General features: G+C 32.0%; 3 protein-coding genes across 3 annotated transcripts; 1 reads left to right on the forward strand and 2 right to left on the reverse strand.

The window, feature by feature from the left end:
• Positions 1 to 1,503: 1,503 nt before the first annotated feature.
• Positions 1,504 to 3,053, reverse strand: LOC111899318 (uncharacterized). The gene is made up of 4 exons (XM_023895170.1): positions 3,034 to 3,053; positions 1,878 to 2,783; positions 1,580 to 1,799; positions 1,504 to 1,509 (listed from the first exon to the last, which is right to left on the reverse strand). The coding sequence occupies exons 1-4, from the start codon at positions 3,051 to 3,053 to the stop codon at positions 1,504 to 1,506; spliced, it is 1,152 nt and encodes a 383-aa protein (XP_023750938.1).
• Positions 3,054 to 4,257: 1,204 nt separating this feature from the next.
• LOC111899310 (protein ESMERALDA 1) lies at positions 4,258 to 8,334 on the forward strand. The gene is made up of 10 exons (XM_023895163.3): positions 4,258 to 4,895; positions 5,005 to 5,071; positions 5,243 to 5,310; positions 5,400 to 5,488; positions 5,716 to 5,913; positions 5,998 to 6,202; positions 6,939 to 7,106; positions 7,309 to 7,476; positions 7,697 to 7,887; positions 7,991 to 8,334. The coding sequence occupies exons 1-10, from the start codon at positions 4,542 to 4,544 to the stop codon at positions 8,157 to 8,159; spliced, it is 1,677 nt and encodes a 558-aa protein (XP_023750931.1). The 5' UTR covers positions 4,258 to 4,541; the 3' UTR covers positions 8,160 to 8,334.
• Positions 8,335 to 11,603: 3,269 nt separating this feature from the next.
• On the reverse strand, positions 11,604 to 13,877 carry LOC111899311 (uncharacterized). The gene is made up of 7 exons (XM_023895165.3): positions 13,691 to 13,877; positions 13,096 to 13,339; positions 12,924 to 12,979; positions 12,744 to 12,822; positions 12,352 to 12,490; positions 12,149 to 12,262; positions 11,604 to 12,042 (listed from the first exon to the last, which is right to left on the reverse strand). The coding sequence occupies exons 2-7, from the start codon at positions 13,272 to 13,274 to the stop codon at positions 11,851 to 11,853; spliced, it is 759 nt and encodes a 252-aa protein (XP_023750933.1). The 5' UTR covers positions 13,275 to 13,339; positions 13,691 to 13,877; the 3' UTR covers positions 11,604 to 11,850.
• Between the last annotated feature and the right edge of the window lie 7,860 nt (positions 13,878 to 21,737).

The raw sequence follows: 21,737 nt of genomic DNA on the forward strand, positions 1-21,737 counted from the left end.
TTATTAATTATTTTCTTAATTCAAGACTTCAAAGTTTTGGCAAGTATTAATGAATTACTTATACATAATTGATTGATACAAAACGTTTTATAACTTATACCTCTTAATTCAAGATATGATTAAAATGTTTTATTTTATATATATATATATATATATATATATATATATATATATATATATATATATATATATATATATATATATCAAAATTAATATGGAATGCTATTTAAAATTATTAATGGACTGGTTTTAAATAGTAAATAAGTGTTGATCAATGTTTATTTTGTGGGTTGAATTCATGATGGACTCAAACTCTTTTAAATCCTTAATGTATATCATATTTAGTTATATCTCCATCTTCATAAACATGTGATGAGAAATGTATCAAACATACAAAAATCATGATCTTTTTTGTTAAGGGATTAGAGAGAGATTTTTGGATCAACGGGAAAACCAACCATGCTCATCAAAACTAAAAATATCAATGGAAGAAGGTATGCAATCTTCTTCCAAATAATGTTTATTTGACTAGATTCGAAATCAAGATATAAATTTTAAGCTTCCATGTTTTATGATTTTTAAATAACTAACAATTGTTATCAGAATCTACTCGAACCCATTGTTAAATATTTTTTGGTTGATTTAAGATCTCAACATTAGTTTTTGAACTAAAACATACATGTATATGTGTGTTTACTCTTATTTCTCTTTGCTTGTGTTTTCTTCTTGCTTGACTGATTTGTGTGTATATACAAACCACCGACTGATTTTTTTTAGCAACATTTATACAAAATAAAAGCAATAGGAAATTAAGAATTGACCTTCGGATTTTCTATTTTCTTTTTAAAATGTGGATCATTTTTTTGGATGTATTAATAGCTTTCTGTATAGTTGACTGCACCTAACTTTTTTTTTGTCTCAAGCTTTTTGTAACATCCCATAATCTACAAGAACAAGTTTTCCTTTCAAGGTCTACTGTAAAACCCTCTACACCACTTCTTACTTCAAATTGATTAAGACGACTTGCATACACTTGCCAATACCTTTGATGTTTCTTCAAGTCATTTAACAACAACCTTATAGCAGGACAAACTTTGTTGTCTTCCCATGCCATCCCATTTGCTCTCATTTTGTACTCTCTCCATCATGTAAAGCCTTATTTCTTCTAACATTGTTATGATAGGCTTTTTCCTAGCATCGACTATTACAGAAATGAAACTTTCAAAATGCCCATTCTCTACTAAGTCACAACATCTACCTAATTTATAATGTGACATTGACCAAGTTTTAGGATCCTTATCCATCAAATAAGTATACTATTATGGGCTTAACAATTGAATTTCTTTCATTTCTGATGGAAATGCAGCTTCTGTTGTTGCTTTACTTATAGCCCATAACATTTCTCAAAGTGGGCTCCAGGAAACCTTTTCCAGAAGTTGGAAAAGATGTGTCTTGCACACTGACTGTGCTCAGCATGAGGCATCAGATCCTTAACAGTCTCTCTTAGTCCTTACAATACAAATAATAAATTAACATCATGGAACACAACAAGTTAATAACATGAAAACAAGCAAAGTACCTTGTGTTGGTCAGGCATAAGTGTCAAGCCATTTCCTCTAACTAGGTCAAGTTCATCAATTAGTAAGTCCAAAAACCACTTCCAGTTCTCTTTGTTTTCTACATTTACAACACACCATGCAATAGGAAAAATATGGTTGTTGGCATCCCTCCCTACAGTAGCAAGCAATTTCCCTTTACAAATTCCTTTGAGGAAGCATCCATCTAAACCTGTTACTCTTCTGCAACCATCCATCTAACATTTTTTTAGTCCAACAAAACAAACATAGAATTTATTGAAGTAGTTTGCATCATCTGACATTGGATTAGTATCCATTTTCATAATGGAACCAGGGTTTGATCTTTTTATTTCCTCACCATAGGACCACAGTCTTGCATAGTGTTCCTTAATATCACATTCAGTTATGCTCAAAGCATATTTCTTTTCCCTCTTGCATTGCCCAACACTAACATCTATTCCAAATTTTGTCATAACCTCGAGTCTAAGTTGTCTATGACCCAGTTTCTGCCTATGCATAATTTTCTTAGTGAAATGACTTCCAATCCAGGCATAAGTTACAATCGACTCCATCTTCAAATTCCTAGCACAATTGTGATCAGGCTTCAATGATTTAATCTGGAAATATTGTTCATCACCCACCCATGATGCCCAAAGTCTAAATAAACAAGCTCCATCACAACATAATACTAACAGTCTTTTGGTATCATTTTTCTTAAAGCATAATTGATATATATTAGCAACTGCATAGTTAAATAACATATGCTTCAACTGTTTTGGATTCTCAAATATCATTCCCAATATTGGTTTCTGTTTTTTCCATGGGATTTCCTTATTAAAGATGCAATGTTCCTCACATTCAGGGTTATTCTCACATTCCTCATCAAAAGCAATGTCACCAGCTACTTGGTTGTGTTCCTGACCTACTTCATCTTCATCATCCATGCACAACTTACTCACAAAAACATCATTCCTAGTTTTGTTCATTTGATATTTCTCACCCAATTCATCCAAGTCCACTGATAAATTTTCTATGCCTGCCTCCTCTTCTCTTTGACCCTGAGTAACTAATTCCATCTTATCACCACCAATTACTTCATTTTCACTTAATACAAACCAACCCTCTAATTCGTCACCAAAGTGGTCAATGAATAATGAAGCTTTACCTCCTCCTATAGCGTATGAAACATGTATGAGCTCGACATATCTATATCACATTCTATTTTTCTAATACCATTATGAAAGGGTTTGTTTAGGTATAAAAAGTACATTTGTGCACAACGGTCACCCAAGAAACATTCAAGAATGTAACACAATCACTAAAATTCATACCAACAAAGTCGTGGTCTGTAAATAAGAATTTCTTACCTTCAACATACTAGAATGGACATCGAATAAAATAACCCCCCCCCCCCCCCCCCCCCGCGCGGGTGTAGTTTAGCTTAAGTTTAAGATACCCATCTTCATCATTTGCCATCTTTGACGGAAAAGGTGAGAGAAATCGGTTTGAATGAGGGTAAGTGAATCGATGGTTCTGATGGAACCCTAGACCAATGTCTGTAAATAAGAGGGAATCAATTATGCCTGCATACGTGGACATCCATGTACTCATAAGCAACCAGTTAACCCGGTCAAAATGGTCATATTCCCTCTTTTACCCATTATTTGAAAGTGTAAGGATCCAAAAAGCTTAAAAAATAGAATAAGAACCTTTTAAACCCAAAATGAAACGTACGTGGGTGAACAGTAGCAATAACCCAAATCTATTATCTAAAATACATGAAATTTATTAATTTTGTAATCTTAATAATTCACTTGGATCCATCTTGATCTCAAATCCACTAGTCAGGTCACTTATTTTCATAAAATTTCATTAGAATTCATTTATAATTTTTAACTTATTATATCAAAATAATAGACCTAGATAAATCTGAGATGGAAGTGGATTCTCTATTAAGATAATCTAAGGTTTCAAGCAAAAACGAAATGAATGTAATCATTTTAACCGTTTAGATTAAACGTAGATGCCTAACTAATATTTTTAATTTGTAAACTTTTTCATTCAAAACAAATTTATGTTAGAACATCCACAATATAATGATTGTAGTTTTTATTAAATTGTGAATGTTGTAACGTAGTAGTTTTTATTAAATTGTGAATGTTGTAACGTAATATCTTATCTGAAAGATAAATTGATATTGATGTGTAGTTAACTAATTATTCAGAATTATATAATCAATGATTTTATGTATTTTTAGATAATAGATAAGTGTTAAAAATAAATAAAAATATAATCAAATTGTGAACTAAACTACCAAAAGATAATGACCTATATAAAATATTTTACAAGTACTATTTAAACTAAAATAAAATTAAAAAAATAATAAATTATAATTTTTGTTTTTAAAATACCATTATAACCAGAAAAAAAAACTATTAATAAATGTTTTAAAAACAAAAGTTAATATAATTTTTTTTGACAATGTCTTTTTCCTAATTTAATATACATTTCAAATAATTTGTTATAGATTATCATATTAACCCATTTTTTTTTTAATATTTGGATGTGAGAGTTTCATGATGTTTGATGATTTTATGTCAACATTGGAGCACGACCATTGAGATCCGGCCAAATATCCGATCCGTCTAAGATCCGAAAGTCCGATGTATATTACTTTCTATCATCACCATCGTCTTCCTCCTTCTCCACGTGATTCACAAAACACACACACACAGTCCTTCGTCTTCGTCTTCGTCTTCTTCTTCCTCTTCTTCATCCAGTTTCACACAAACATAAACACACGTTAGACATTACATTCTTTGATTCTCTCTTCCTCTCACACACACATCTGTGTGTGTTCTTCATACTCTGCATATATATAATCTCCGGCAAACAAAAAAGGGCGAGGGGGAACGCCGTTAATTTGGATTCCCCACCCATATCATGTGATTCATCCACCAAGAAATGCACGCCAAAAATCGGCTCCCCACCAGCGGAAACAACAGCCCTTCACCCCCTGCCTCCCCTCGTCACCTTCACCACCGCTCCTCCAAGCCCTCCGGCCGATTCACTCACCGCTCTTTCCTCCGACGTTTTTCCCGGTTCATCCTATCCGTCCTTGTTCGACGCCAACGCGTCCTACTCTTCGCCCCACTTCTCTACCTCTCCAGCATGATCTTCTACATGGGGACTGTTCAATTCGACGCCGTTTCCGGTTCAATTAGACCATCAATGGCTGTCGGCTCAGTCTACCGGAGTCCAGAGCTGTACGCTAAGCTCCGGCATGAAATGGATGTTGATAATTCGACTGCTGATGCGGTTAGTGATTTGCAAAGTTTTCCCTAATGTAATTTTGATCCCTCTTTTGTTAGGATCTTGTTCCCATTTCGAATTACTGCTTTTCTTGATTTATTCATCTTCTCTGTAGATTTCAACTCTATGGAAACGTGCTAAAGGTACAGATTGGAGGCCTTGTATTGACAAGTCTTCAGGAGGTATGAAAACTATCAAGAGTTTTGTTTTAGTTTTAGAACAGGTTTGTCAATTGTCACATTTAATCTTCATATTGTTGTGATTGAATTTATATATTTCTATTATGAAAGAGTTCATCTATCAATTTGTTTCTTTTCTTAGCTTTTATAAGATTCTTCTAACCTTTGTTATAGGCTTACCAGAGTCCAATGGATACATATATATTGAGGCAAATGGTGGCTTGAATCAACAAAGAACATCTGTAATCTAAATGCTCTCAATCCCATTACATTAAATTTCTTATAAAATTAAATAATAAATACATATTTTGTTTTATGCTTTCTTTTCTAGATTTGCAATGCAGTTGCTGTGGCTGGCTTTCTTAATGCAACATTAGTCATTCCCAATTTTCATTTTCATAGCATTTGGAGAGATCCCAGGTTTGTGAAAGTATATTCTTTTGTGAATAAATTACCAAAATACCCCTCTACTATATTTACATGAGACTAACTAATTAAGCCATTTGACTTTGACTTGTTGCAATTTTGGTCTAAACAAGCACTATATAACATAACATGTTTGCTAATAGAATGATCAAATGCAAGTCATGTTTGCTGTTTTCTTGAGGGCATTTTGGTCATTTCCATATTTCTCCTATTGAGTGCAGCAAATTCAGTGACATATACGATGAAGATTTTTTCATAAAAACATTGGAAAATGATGTACGTGTTGTGAACACAATACCTAAATATTTAATGGAACGTTTTGATCACAACATGTCAAATGTAATAAACTTCAAAATAAAAGCATGGGCACCAATTCGCTACTACAAAGATACAGTTCTTCCAAGGCTACTTGAAGAAAAGTGAGTGTAACTTTTGATCCATTAGTTAATGTATGTTCTTGAGGGCAATTTGGTCATTTCAACATGTTTGTAACATTTTTACAGGGTTATAAGGATCTCTCCATTTGCAAATCGGTTGTCTTTTGATGCCCCTCCTTCTGTTCAACGCCTTCGTTGCTTAGCAAATTATGAAGCTTTACAATTTTCAAAATCTATTTTGAGTATAAGTGAAAGATTAGTTTCTAGAATGAAAGATCGAAGTGTTAATAATGGTGGAAAGTATATTTCTGTGCATCTTAGGTTTGAAGAGGTCTGGTTTCTTATCTTTTTAATCAATAATCTTGAGTTTTATTATTATTATTATTGTTAATAGAGTAAATTACACTTTGGTCCTTGAGTATTATAGCTCCATAAAAGCACTTATGATTCTTATTTTGAAGTTTTGTAATGTTTTTGGTTCCTATGTCGTCTAAGTTAACAGCATAACTGTTAAATATTTTAAATGACCATTTTGCCCTTGGAACAAATTGGAAAAAAAAAAACCAAATTTCAAAATAATGATCCTATGGACTCATACCTTTGTATGTAGTGTTGTGGTAGATCGGAAGAACATATAGAGTAAATAAAAGAATAATATATATATATATATTCTAAATAGCAAGTTATATTAATTTATAAATAAATTTAACTTAATATATTAACAAATAATCAATTTACAATATACACTAAAAGTAATATAAAAATTAAAAAAATTCATATACATGTATAAAAAATCTAATAAACCTTAATTAAAAAGTAAGAAAAATACCAACTTTGTCCCCATGGCATTCTTTTTTCCCCAGTTTTGGTCCAAGGGCAAAATGGTCATTTCCAAAAATCTAACTTAAACATCCAAATGAGAACCAAATTTACAAAAATCAGCTATAGTTAGGGACGAAAATTGTAAGTAACTCGTATTATTATTGTTAAGAGTGTAGTTTGCATATGAGGAAATTAAGAGGTTTTTGAATATTCTTTTTATATAATTGTTAAAATACTTTTTATAGGATATGGTTGCTTTCTCTTGTTGTGTATATGATGGTGGAAAAAGAGAGGTTGAAGACATGAAAGCTGCAAGGGAAAGAGGCTGGAGAGGTAAATTTACAAAGCCTGGTAGAGTCCTTCAGCCTGGGGTCAATAGGGTCAATGGAAAATGTCCACTCACTCCTTTAGAGGTAATAAAATATTTAATTAATATCTTTTTTTTTTTTACTGTAAGGGTAAAATGGTCATTTAGTCTCACTCAGACAGAAAGGAAAGATAAAGAAATAGACCATAATGAGATTAATGGATTAAGCACTTAATATTGTGAAATCTGTTTTTTTTTTTGGAATGTAAGGGTAAAATGGTCATTTTGTTGATTTGGAAATTATTTAGGTGGGATTGATGCTTAGGGGAATGGGATTTGATAAAAGTACATCGATATTTTTAGCATCTGGACAAATATATAATTCAGAGAGATATATGGCTCCTTTGCTAGAAATGTTTCCTCTTTTACAAACAAAAGAGATGTTGGTATCTTCTCAGGAACTTGCACCTTATAAGGTTTTCTTTTTTTAATGTCTTTCTTTCTATGATGGAATGGAATTGATGATTCCGTCCATTTTGTTAATTTTCATTCCCTATGCCATTTCTCTCGATCCATTTCACGATGGAATGAAAAGAAACAAAATAGAATGAATCAATTGTCATTTGTCAATTCCATTCCTTTTTTTTTTTCGTTTTCATTCCAATGGAATGAACGATTCCATTCCTTTTTTTTTAGAACTATTCATCAAGAATGGCTGCTATAGACTACACGGTTTGTCTCCATAGTGAAGTATTTGTAACTACTCAAGGTGGAAACTTCCCGCATTTTCTCCTTGGCCATAGAAGATACCTCTTCAATGGACATGCCAAAACAATCCGACCCGATAAACGCAAATTAGCATTGTACTTTGACAATCCCAACATCGGGTATCACATTCCGATTCCATTCCATACCTTCATTCCATTCCATACCTTGATTCCATTCCTTCATTGTAACTTTACAACGATGTATGTTATGTTGTATTGTCAGATGGAGAACGTTCAAAAGACACATGTTAGGTATGAGGGCGCATAGTGATTCAAAGGGAATGGAGTTGAAAAGACCAAATGATTCCATATATTCATTCCCATGTCCAAATTGCATGTGCCATACAAATACAACAATAGAAGACTCGAATACATCATCAACGCAAGGCTAAGATTGTTTTTTAATTGGAAATTATTTCATTCTTTGATTTGTACATGATTCTTGGAGTTATAGTTTGTACATTAGAGTTGTTTTGATTTTGATTTTGATTTTGATTACAAGTGAGAGGATAGGAAGATGTATTTGTAAACATATTTCATTTTAAATATCGTATATTCATTTGTTCATTCATGTATGTCAAGATTGTGATAGATTTTTTTACGTTTATAACATATGATTTTTTTCTTGGTTGTGTTCTCATGAGTATCAAGTAGACACCTATGAGATTTTTATAATATATTTCATCTATGGGACTTTTGTATTTATATTAGGGGATTGATATCGATATTATTTCATTAATGCCGGGGACTATATGCTTGGATTTTGAGGGATTTTAGGGTTGATATAAAAGAATAAGTTTCATCGAGTAAATCATTTCTACATCCGTTAAATTAGGCATTGCTTTATGACATTATATGATTTAGTGTTGTATGAATTAGATGCCTATATGATTCATCATATGATTTAGTGTTGTATGAATTGATGTAGTTGTTATTGTCACATTTTGGGATATTTGGAGCATGTAGTTAGGAGCATGTAGTTGTATTCATCATGTGATAAGTCACACCAAAGGAGCATAATATGCTCTATGAACTACTTTGGATACGAAACTCTTCCTTCACATTTGAAATATTCACTTAAGATAAAGTCTTCTTGCTACTTAAGATTGTTAAAACGAACTTTGTACTCAACATTCTCTCCGTTTGTGACAAGTTCCAAAAGATGTGGAGTCTTCAATCGAACAACAAATGTGCAACACAAATGTAACACCCAGAATCAGGAAGACCAAGAAAGGAACGAAAAGCCCTAAGTCAAAGGAGTCAACTCGTCGAGTCCAAGGAATGACTCGGCGAGTCGGAGCGGGATCCATGTGCAAGGTTAAGTGACCGACTCGACGAGTCGGCTAGTGTACTCAGCGAGTCTGGTCTGGGTTGGGAAACCCTAATTCCGGGACTTGGTACCCTATTTAAGCATCTCATTCTCATTTCTAGGGTTTCATTTACAACCCCCACTATCCAGAGCAAACCCTAGTGCCCTCCATGAAAGTGTGAGCTATTATTGTGTGTTCTTGAGTGATTTGAAGACTAGAAGAAGGAGAAGGAGTTTGAAGAGCTAAAGAGTGGTTGTAGATCCAGAAGCAGTCCTTCTTCCTCATCATTTTCTGGTAATCAAGCTCTTACCTTGATCTATGGTTTCTTAGATCTCTTCATGTCCTTTTTTTTTAGAGTTTTGGACCAATCCATGGCCAATCCGAGTATTGAGCTTTTGGAGGACGAATAGAGACTAGATCGGAGCATCTTTGAGCCTTAGGAGCTCTGAGGAAGAAGCTTTTCTCAGCTATGGTTTCCTTTCATGGCTTAGACCTCCATTGTAGCTTGGGTTTGGTGTTCTAGCCTCATAACCCCTTGCATGCACGTAAAGTTAGCAACTTTACGTGCAATGCTAGCATAAGGAGTCCAAATCTATGAGTTGGAAGTGTTGGAATAGACTGAAAGAGACAGAATAGAGTTGTCACAAGGAGGACTCGGCTAGTCAGTTCATGGACTCGGCGATTCAGGTCGCAAAACCCAAACCCTTCCGTTTATGAGTCGGATTAGTGAGTGGGGTTAGAGAAGGACTCAGCTAGTCTGTGTCCGTGATGGACATGAAGATCATGGTACTCGACGAGTTCAAGGAGGAACTCGACGAGTCCAAGGCAATCTCCTTAGCTGATGAAGATGGACTCGGCGAGTTGTAGAACAACTCAGCGAGTCGGTTGAAGATAGTCCCGAAGTGTTAGATGAAGGAGAACTCGTCAAGCTCTCGCTAGACTCGACGAGTGGAGTCAGGGTTGTTTGGGATTTGAGGAGCATGGACTTGGCGAGTTGGTAGAACAACTCGGTGAGTCGAGTCAACTGGAAGGTTGACTTTGATCAGCACTTTGACTTTGACCATAGCTGACTTAGTTTGACTTCTAGAGTTCAGTTTGGGACTAAGTATTATATTGATATTAGTAGCTCGGTGAGCTAGTGGAGCAGCGGTTCAGAGAGTTGTCAGATAGCAGCCAGAGGGATATCAGCAAGTTCAGCAGTACAGGTGAGTTTCCCTTTGTGTGAATGGGTTTACGGCCGCAATGCCGACCCATGTAGTTATGAGTAAGAAGACCCGGGGGTTAGGTCTAGGCACTGTTTGCTAGTATGATATTCAGGACCAATGTCCAATGTCGGGCGGGTGCCCAAGGAATGGTTTGCATGATAGAGTAGTATACTTGTTGTCTGTGTGATACTTGTATGTGTCTGGTAAGGAGGTGAGTGTGGGCGAGGTCCCGTATCTCAGTATTAGAAGAGTATGGATGGGGTTCCATATCTCATTAGTAGCCTAGTAGGGGCGAGGCCCAAGTTAGGAATGGAGTGAGTGTGGGTTGGGCCCGTATCTCACTATCAGCAGGAGTGTGGACGGGGTTCCATGACTCATCAGTAACAAGACAGGGGCGGGGCCACGAGGCCTTAGCATAGGAATGCAGTAGAGTAGTTATGGATTATGTGTTATGCGATATGTTATATGTTTGTATATGACTAACGAGCAGGGCCTAAGAGAAAAAGATCTGTATCCGAGCGAGGCTCGAAGAGGCGGCGGGGCCGTTGTAACGGGCAAGGCTCAAAGTAGCAGGTGTGGCCCAGTATTTGCAGTATGTGATTATGCAGAGTATGTGGTAGGTTGGGGAACTCACTAAGCTTCATGCTTACAATTTTCAGTTTTTGTTTCAGGTACTTCCGGTAGCGGAGGGAAGAGCTCAGGATGATCGCATGGCACACATCATAGTTAGTCAGCCTGAGATGTTTTACTTTGATAATAAGAACATTTTTTGAATTAGCACTTTGATTTTATGTTAGGATTTATGTTATTGATTGACAATTGTGGTTTAAGTAACGTTTAAAAAAAATGAAATTTTTAGTCGTGATTTTTACAACAAAGCACCGATTTCCGAATTGCAATCCACGGTGCCAAATAATCCATTATCTCCTTTCTAGAATAGTTAAGGTTATTTGTGTAACACATCAACAATTGCAAACATGTTTATTGATGTACATCCATGAACCCGAACATGAAAAAACACGTTTGAAATGTTGGATTTTGTCTATAAAATAGTTTTCATGTTCCAAACTACTAACACATACACCGTTTATTGCTAAGTAACTACACGAGCAAAGTAAAGTACACAACAAAGATTGGTGCTAGACAATAACAATAATGTTATTAATATTATACGAAGACACATTGCTAATCATCGCCTTAAAGAACGAGAAAAAAACAACAAAAATAAGGAGGCCTTCCATATTTAAACATCATGGATCAAGATTTTATCATTGTACATATGAGTAGTGTTGTGATGAATATGAAGTAGACATTGAATATCTTTAGGAAAACTATAACCACAATGATTTAGCATTAAAGAAATATCAATGTAAATTGCCATTCAGCAACATACATGATTTAAGTATATCACACAATGATAACAACTCTAGTCTATAACAAACAATCTTTACTTAATAATAATAACTAATATAGGTTATATAGCCACCGATAAGTGAGCAAAAGCAAAACCTATTTTGACATTTCGACAAATTATATTATTTGATTTGATTTCATTCATTTGACTTTGACTATTCTAGAAGCTTGTTACAAGCACCTACACCAATAGCAGCAGCTAAATGCCAACCCGCATGAAGATATGGAATTTCAGGAAACAAATCATCAGCCACAAAAAAAGCTCCTCCTAAAAGTGCTGACATTTTATGAACATTGTGCACAACTTTTAGCCTTGGATCTTCTAAAGCTCTTCTTGCAAATGCAACCTTTTAATCAAAAATATAAGACACCATAATTATTATTACAAAAATGAACATGACTTGATGTGTCCTTTTAACAAATTGATCATCTTTTGATAAAGCAGAAGCATACCTCCATCATCCCAGTATGAACAGCTGAAACCATAAGTGGTTGAATAGGAAGACATAAAGCAGAAGCAGCCATTAGAAGTTTTGGGTTTTCTTCCCTAAGTGCCCTTGATAAACACTGAAAATAGCAATGTACTTTCATTTTCACATTATATGTGATTTAAGTTATTAAAAAAATGTAAAACAAATAATTTTTTTTTTACTAACCACTGTAGCTGTTGCTATCATTGTGTAATCAGCCCATCTTAAATACTTTCTCCATTTTCCTCTTGAAGAATGGTATAAACTTGATGCAATCCCTACTCCAATTAATGAATTTGCATAAAGTTTTGAGTTCAAATTCTTTCTGAAAATTGGAATAACAATAATTAGACTCCATAGATATAAAAGTAGAGTAAATTACGTTTTTAGTCCTGAAAAGATAATACTTTTACTTAGAACATGATTCAAAAAGGTTAGAAAAACCACAAATAAGGACCATAAGTGTAAGGAAAAACCTTTTTGGGACCAATATTGAAAATATCAGCTATACCCAAGGACCAAAATGTAATTTAGTGAATAATGTATAAACATTGAAGATATATATGGAAAGAACATGCCTTGGAGCTTGAATTCCAACAGCAATAAAAGGAATTGAAGTAAGAACATTTGCAATTCTCTCAGCAAGATGTCTATCGCCTAGAATAAATTAAAAAATAAATGTTAGAATGTGTAGTGTAGTGGGATTTGGGATGTGAATAAATAGTAAATACATACAAAATTATATCAAGAGTTATTACCATGTAAACAGCTATTAATGGGTCTTAGGCATGATGGTCTTTGTTGCCATACTCTCCTATTATCAATAAAAAAGATAGAAAAATGTTGTAATGCTGTTTACTACATAATTATCAGAAGAATCTATAAGTAACAAGGAATTTGAAGGTAACAGAGGATAAGTTTTGCACTTACTGCACAGTGTGTACTCTTAAGAGCTGGTTAACTCCTATGGTCAACCTTCCATGGGTCGACTGCTGAAAGTTTCCATTTTGAGAGATTTCTTCTAACTCAAATGGCGAATGTTGAACCACATGGACTCCATGCATGTGTTCTAGGGGTCTCCCTGTGTTTGATTGACTCTCTGGACCCATGGATCGATTGGCAATCAGTCAACAATTCGACTGATTGCCAATAAAGAATAGGTAGAAATGCACAACTGGAAAAAAAAAGTATGTATTGTAAGCTTGATACTAATTCGCACTAGTGATGAATCCAGGATTTCATATCATAACTAAAAGTTTAAAACCCTATTTCAAAAATTGAAATTGAGTCGTGATTTAAACCCAAATCATCAAGTTTAAGTTTCAATTGCAATCTCGGAACAAAACCCTATTTCGAAGCCAATCTCGATTCATGTTACGTCAATAATCTATCAACGACAACATTATCAATCAATCGAGGGTTTTTGATGAGCAACCTCCATGTTATGTTATGAACTACAAACAAAAGCGAGAAATGAACGCATTTATGGTTATGGAAAGAGGCGGAAATGGAGGGTGCGATGTACCTGGAAATCGTTGTTGGAGCTAGAAAAACTCGTGTGGGTATGAATCAAGAAGCCATGGGAGTTTTAGAAGATGTCAGAGTCGTTGGCAGATGCGAATTAAAACACGAATCTTCCAATGATGAAGAGGAAATTCGCATATTCGTGGCACTTTGATGAGCTTCTGATTTGCTAATTTTCCAGTAGGGTAGTCAAAAGTTGTCGACTTGTCGTCATCGTTCCATACGCCCCGAAAAAAATAATTGAGATGTTGCTTTTTTGTTTGGGCTTTATTAGTAACATGTTTGGCCCATATTTTAGCCCACTTGAAATATTACACAACCCAATTTTTTATCCGACCCATTTTTAAACCAAATCGAATCAAGGTAAACAAACAAAATCGTTTTGGACCGAAATCGTATTCGAGTGAAAATGAACTCGAATCCATACGAATTGGATTGGATGGGGTTGAACCGGATTGAAGAAACCGATTTGAGAAAACAAACCTATTTTTTATGTTTTTCAGAATTGAAAATTACAAAAAAGAAAGTTGTAATGGTTCGAAAATAAGTAACAAAAACTTTAGTTTGGTAACTTTATTAAAAATGAAGAAGAATCCACGTCCTTCTTTTTTTTTTTCAAATAATAAAGTATATAAAATTGATGAGAATGTAATCTTGAAGTCTAAAAATTTAGAACAAAACAAACATTTATAATGCAATGCAATGCATCTTCTTTGTTTTTCTGGTAGTAAAAGTGGTCGTAAGCGAGTTCTTCCGAGTTCCGATACAGACAATCATATAGTAGTGCTTCGTAAGCGAGTTCTTCCGAGTTCCGATACAGACAATCATATAGCAATCTCTTAGCTATTTCTTTATAATGTATTCATTTGTCCTCAAGTTTGTCTTCAATTGGTGAAATATGTTGTACATGTTTTACGCCATACAAAGTCTTTCAAAAAAAATGCATACCACAGGTAATATGGATGAGATAATTTTTTTTCATGGATATATAACCTTGTCACAAACAGAAAAAACGGATCTCGAAGCTGATTTCTTTTCTTCCCACCAAGCCAAAAATATATAAATTTTTAAACTCTTGTATACTTATATGTGCTAAAAAAACCCGGTTCTAATATACCTATCAGGCTCGCTTCTAGGGGTGCTAGTACATGCTATTTAGTAGCTTCATTTTTTTAGTCTAATTGATTTGTTACTAGTTGCAAAACCTATATATTACATGAGTTTATTCAGAAAAAATAAATAAACATAAAGATCTAACAATTTAGAAAATTTAAATTTATAAGAAAAAAATAAAATATTAAGTATTAAAATTGAAGTGTTGGTTATCTTTTAAATTAAAACTAATAATTTAAATAAATAAACAACTAAAATAATTGGATTCAATTTAGAAATTTAAAATTTTTAAGGAAAGTTGTATTAATGAATTGAATATACATTTATTATTACATTTAAGTATTATATGAAATTTAATAAAATGAAAAAACCCACAAAATGACCCATGAATATAATTTAATCTAAATTTATCACAAAATGACATGTGACATAATGCATAAAATGATTACAATTGACAAAGTTATTTCATTTATTAGAAATGATTAGCGGATCTAGGTTATTCCAGTGTATTTCTCATTGAGTCATGGGTATTGTACCATATTTCTTTAAATAAATCACAATTATTTTTGAACAAATATTGTTAAATTTAGCTTTTGTCTCGATTGTAAAATTTGCGTTTTTACCTAATAAACTCAAGTTATAAGATAGATATATTGTCAAGTAAATTTCAAACCATGCCAACATTTATCGTTAGGTTCAATGCATCGGCACAAGTAATAACCGGTGACATGTCTTGAGAATATTTTTTTAAATTTAATTTCCATCGGTTGTACAAAACATTTGGTTTTTCATTTCAAAATCATTTAATGCCAAACACATTTAAAATATTTGGTCACGGGTAAAAGAACTTGTAGGATAATACCCAAGAAAAAAGTAGATGTCTAAAAAAAAAAACTTGGTGAATTGTTTGATAAGCACCAAACTACCCTATGAATATGGGTAACCCTGTAACAGTGTGCAAGGTTCTCGTGAAACATTTTTAAAGTATTATTTTGTTGTAAACCACATTCAAACATATTACATGTCAAATTCCATTGATGAGATACGTTCAAATTCGACCATAACCAAATGACATTTGCATTGTTACAAGACTTCACATATTTATTATATCGATTGTTGCTAGAATTATAAATATCACATAACATTTGTCTAAATTTATCTCTTATTTCTCCAATTTGCTTTAGCATGTCTTGCACAACCAAGTTAATAATGTGTACTACACATCCACTATAAGAAAAAACATCTATCACAAAACTAATTTATAATTTATTTTTTAGTTGTCAAATCGCAACGATATTGTTCACACATATCAAAAGGTATATAAATAACTTTTGGTTTGCACTTTAGAAGTTGTTATTATGTAATATTAAATTTTATATAAATTATGACCAGTGTGAATTGTAATCATTTGCTTCCTCATTTCCATGAAAAACTTCAACCACAATGAATACATATAAATTTGACAATAATGCGGTTGAAGACTTTCTTGGATTAACCTTATCGGTTGTGGGTTGTCGAAGTAGTCAAAGGCAAACTTTCTTGAATGTCATTGCTTTCTGGGCAATAATTTACTCGTAATTTCAAATGATATCTTGATCCATCATTGTTGCTTAATCATGGTTTGGACCAAATTCTATCGCAATACACATTTGAATGGTTTTTCGTGTTGAATTTGTATTTTCTTTAAAGATACCGTATTTATTATATCGAGCTTTCCTTTTACCACTAGACATTTCACATAATCGAAATGTTGCAAGATTTCAAGGTTTCTTTTTCGTAGCTTTGATCACAACTGTTTCATTGGTTGAAGAACCTCCGACACCGAGAGAAGATTGTGATTGACCATTTTCGAATGTCATTGCTTGCAAAGAGAATTAAAAAGAGCTAGTAAGTAGTTTTTGAGCGGTATGAGTACCATAACACATCCAACACATATTTATACTAGCAAATCAAGGGCAATTGGGTCATTTATGCAAAAAATCAACAAATAATGGCTATAATAATAATAATAATAATAATAAAAGCATTTCTCTAACGGCTCAATAGCAAACCGATTTCTGTCAAACCACTAAGCCAACGCTATATACCGGTCCAAACCATTTTATCAATTCATCGCCCGATAGGCATAATAATCCTTCCATAATAATCCTTCTGTGATCTTATATCTTACTTGTACATGGTCAAAATGATCTTATTTCTAATTAAGATGTTTTATTCTTAATGTTTACGATTTTAACAACAAAAATTATGATGCTTAAGAAGTTAAAGTCGATAATACTATCTTTCGAGCAAATTTGAGTATAAGTTCATTTTTGTAGGATCTTACGTATGATCCTGATTCGATCTTACAACTACGAACTTGCAAAACGTAAAACGATCTTAAGTAAGATCTCGATTTTGACAACCTTATTTTTTTAATGGTTTTTTTATCTAGTTCCTTGTTATAAATTTTCTTTTATATAATTCCTCTGTTAAAAGAAAAACTAAATTTATCACCATTAACAACGATAAGCATTTGAAAAGATGACATCACTTGTGTTATCTGTTATCCATTTTAAACTTATAAACTATAACTTTCAGTTAATTATTTTTTCTATTTGGTCGAGTTGGACCAACGTTTAAAACACAAATTGAAAGTTGCTTCAAGAATAGATGACTAGGTGAGACTCGTATATTACACGTGTTTATTAAAAGAACCAAAAGTAACGGCGTGAGTAAAAAAAGATCATTCACGTAAGTTTTGGTAACCACAAAGTCCATCTTCATAAAAAAATAAGTAACAACTGAGTCTGTAGCATTTGCTAAACCACATGAATTATTTAAGTAATTTGGTCTTAATTAATCTATATTAATAAAATTAATTACGAATGTCAATTCATAAATGGAATGTACTATCTATATTAATATACATATACATTAATTAACGGGTTTATAACCCGTGGGAAACACAATTATAAAATTAATAAAACTTTTATAATAAAAATTTATAATTATTAATCAATTATTTTAAATAAGTCATTTTAAATATATTATTAATTAAGAGATATATCAAAATTTTAAAGTTATTATAACTTCAAATTTAACATATAATTAGAAAATTTAAATTTGAATTTTGAAATGAGTTGCCTAATATATCTACATGACACATGACATAATATTAATGAGGAGTTATATTAGAGTGACACTTGGCAAAAGAAGATTAAAACTATTCATTTATTAGTTGTGAGACCCGTATGTTTTACGAGTTTGGTAAAACAAAAAATATATATGAAGGTTTAAACAAAAATTTATTTAAATTTGAAATTTTAGATTTGAAATTTAAAATTTAAAATTTAAAATTTAAAATTTAAATTTAAAAGGAAACATATTAAATACAATATATAAGTAATAATATTGTAATTTATTGGCTATTTTTAATTAAGGCAATTATTAATTGGTGTGTAAATTTGATTGTTAACTAAGAAAAAATAAAATAGGAGAAAATGGCAAATGGAAAAAAAAAATTATTCAAAAATACCAAAAAATGACATGTATCTAAATTAATGTAAGAGTGACAAGTAGCAAAAAAACTTTTATTTGTTAAAGAGAATTAAAATAGAGAAGATATATTAATAAAAAGAGGAATTCACAAATAGAAAGTTATTATGTATATTAATTAATATATTAAAAAAATTCTACTATAATAAATGAATTTTTTTTTGTCATTTGTTACACTCTCATTAAATTTACCAAATGTCATTTTGTGGTTATTTTGAATTAATTTCTATTCCACATGTCATTTTATGATTTTTCTATTTTATTAATTCCACATAGGATTTAAATGCAATAATAAATGCATATTAATTTCCTTAATGAACTTTCCTTTTAATTTCAAAATTACTAAATTAAAGCTTCATTAATTTCCTTTATTTATTTATCTAAATTATTTGTTTAAATTTAGAGAAAAAAACACTTTAATTTTTGTAATTCAATATTTGTCTTATTTTTCTTATAAATTCAAAATTTTCAAATATTTAGAATTTTATATTTAGTTTTTTTATTTTAAATAAACTCATGTAATACATGAGTCTTATACCTAGTTAATTAATATAACGTAACATTTAATAGGTGGAATTTGAATAAAAAAGAAAAAACAACAATAAAAATGACAAGTGGATATTAAATAATTCAAAAAATCTAGAAAATAACAAGTGTCAAAATGAAAAAGAAAATTACATGTACCAAAATCATTTTTATTTATTAGGATAGATAAACCAACTATTAAGTATATAAAAACATCTATACAAAGTCAATTAACAAACTAAGAATACAAAACAAAAATAGATGATGTGATAACACTATCCGTAAATATTCTACGTTGTGACCGAATAAAGCATGAATCTCAATCTTTTTTTTACACCATCAGTTTTAAATAATCAAACTAATAAGCATTAATTTTAAACAATTTCTTGTATAAACGATAATTTTTATCCATCTATATAGAAATTAACTAGTTTACGTTAGATTTGATTACAAACTGATTAAGCTGATAATGTAAAAAAGATTACTTAAAAAGAAAAAATAGGTTGGAGTTATACAAGCTCCACGAAGACACGAATGCTTTATGATGGTGATAGTCATGTGAATTTGACTATAAGACATTGGCTAATCTAAGATATTTTTCTTCACGGGGACACATCAAACATAGAACTTGACTATATGGTTATAAAAGCTACATAGTATATAAATAATTTAATATATAGTAGAACTAAATAATAAAATAATTAATACAACCAAAAACCTTTCTTTTGCATTTTAGCTGGTCGCAGGTTTGGTCTGTTGATTTTGAAGGTCAAATGTGAAAAATAAAAACTGGCCTCTAAAATTCCAGATTAGAATGCACAACATAAATTAATGATGGATATTGATGGAACTGTGACACATTAAAATTTTGGACTTCAATGTATAGATCATGTGTAGTCGCACACCCAGTACCTCCTCCCCGGGGCTGCGCTGACATTGACTGGTTGATTATGGGAACGAGGGCACCAAATGAAAGAGGTGAAAACAATTTATTCACTCAAAAACGAAAAAAGTTATATGTAATTGTTAAGTTAGAAATAGAAATAAAAGTAGCTAGATCAACCCATCAAAATTATTTAGGGCTGTCAATTCTCGACACGACCCGCGACACGACACAAAATAAATGAGTTTGGGTTGAGTTCTTCAACCCACCAACTCGCCAACCCGTTTATTAAACGGGCCATATATGAGTTTTTTCAAAAAATAAATGGGTTGACCCGCCAACCTATTTATATTTTTAATAAAAAAAAATTATTTTATTTTTAAATGTATTTATGTATCAAGTATTAATATTTAATAATTATTATATAATAAATTACTTTAGCATTTGACTTATCTATGTTTGTATTAATGTTTAGTTTGAACATATTTCTATGAATGTTATAAATCTTCATTTGAATGTTTAAGACTTAAGTGTCAAAATTCGGATATGTTTCCATCAACCATCAAGAATTTATTCATGTTTAATTGTCAATTTTATTTATGAAATCTGACCAACGAACCCAAATCTGACTTACGAGCATGCCAACCTGTGAACCCGTATAAATAAATGGGTTGACGGGTCATATATGGGTTTATGTTCCAAACCCGCCAACCCGTGATCCGCCAATCTGTGACATGCATATTTAAATGGGTTGTGTTTGGGTTGACATATTTTGACCCGCCAACACGCGAAACGTCAACCCAAACACGACACGATTGTTAGACCTAAGATTATTCAAGGGTTGTGTCCATATAATATATACAAACTATTTTAAGTTGCTACTTATTTTTAGTTTTTGACTTCCAAATTTTTAAACTTTTCTTGTAGAGCCAATCCGGCTGATCAGCCAGCCTTTTGAATAGCTATTTGTCTGGACAGTTGTACGTATGTCGGCAGCTCGTGGGTAGTCATGGGGTCAACAATCTTGGCATCTGACAGAAAGTAAGGGAGAAAGATATACTATCTAGTAGCCTAATACGTCCGCATGTAGGCCGAGGGTTGCTGTTTGAGAAACTTGGGTTTGATTTCTATGAAAAGTTCTTTTTGTGTGTTAAGTTATTTTTTTGATAGGTGTAAGTAAAGCTTACGTTCGTCTTTCATGTGAAAAACACATTTCGAAAGATCTTATACATTCCACAGATTAAAAAAAAAAAATAGTCGATCATATGGTTACGAAAGAAGAAGTAGCCTCAAGTCCTCAACAACTTTTTATCTCTTTCATTCCTATTTCTTTTTACTCATTTGTCTTAGTCATAAGATCATATCCACAGTCCACACTATTAGTTAACCTCTTGAAAGTTTATTTACTTATCAAATCAATAAAATTTAAGATTCTTTTATGATACATAAGCTTTTTCTTAAAGTTCTTTTCTACTATTTAAACATTGGTCTCCAATTATTTAAAATGTTTTATAAATTATTTTTCAATAATTTTTTCGTTTTTAAACACACTATATCTTTGATATTTGTATTAGTATATAGTTAATCTATATAAATATTGATTTTATTTGCATATTTACTATATTAAACAAATTAGTCAAAAAAAATAATAAATATAAAATATAAAATATAAAATATAATAAGACGGATAAATTAAAAATATTAATAAAATGAATAAATTACATGTTTTACCTAAATGAATCATTAATAAATATTGAATGATCAATGGATAGTAAAATAATAAGTTATAAATAAATATTTACCCCATCCATATTGAGTGAGTGATAAAATGATAATAAATCATATAAAATTTCAATTACATGTTCTTTGGTTATAGTTACTACGCCGATAACATGGTGTTGATATGGCCAAGATGCAACAACGTGCACACCATCCCTCACCGATATTGGTGTATGTAGTGCCGGAACCAGAATCAAAGTTAACGGGTATC

This window comes from Lactuca sativa, chromosome 8 (assembly GCF_002870075.4).
Source record: "Lactuca sativa cultivar Salinas chromosome 8, Lsat_Salinas_v11, whole genome shotgun sequence".
Taxonomy (NCBI): Eukaryota; Viridiplantae; Streptophyta; class Magnoliopsida; order Asterales; family Asteraceae; genus Lactuca; species Lactuca sativa.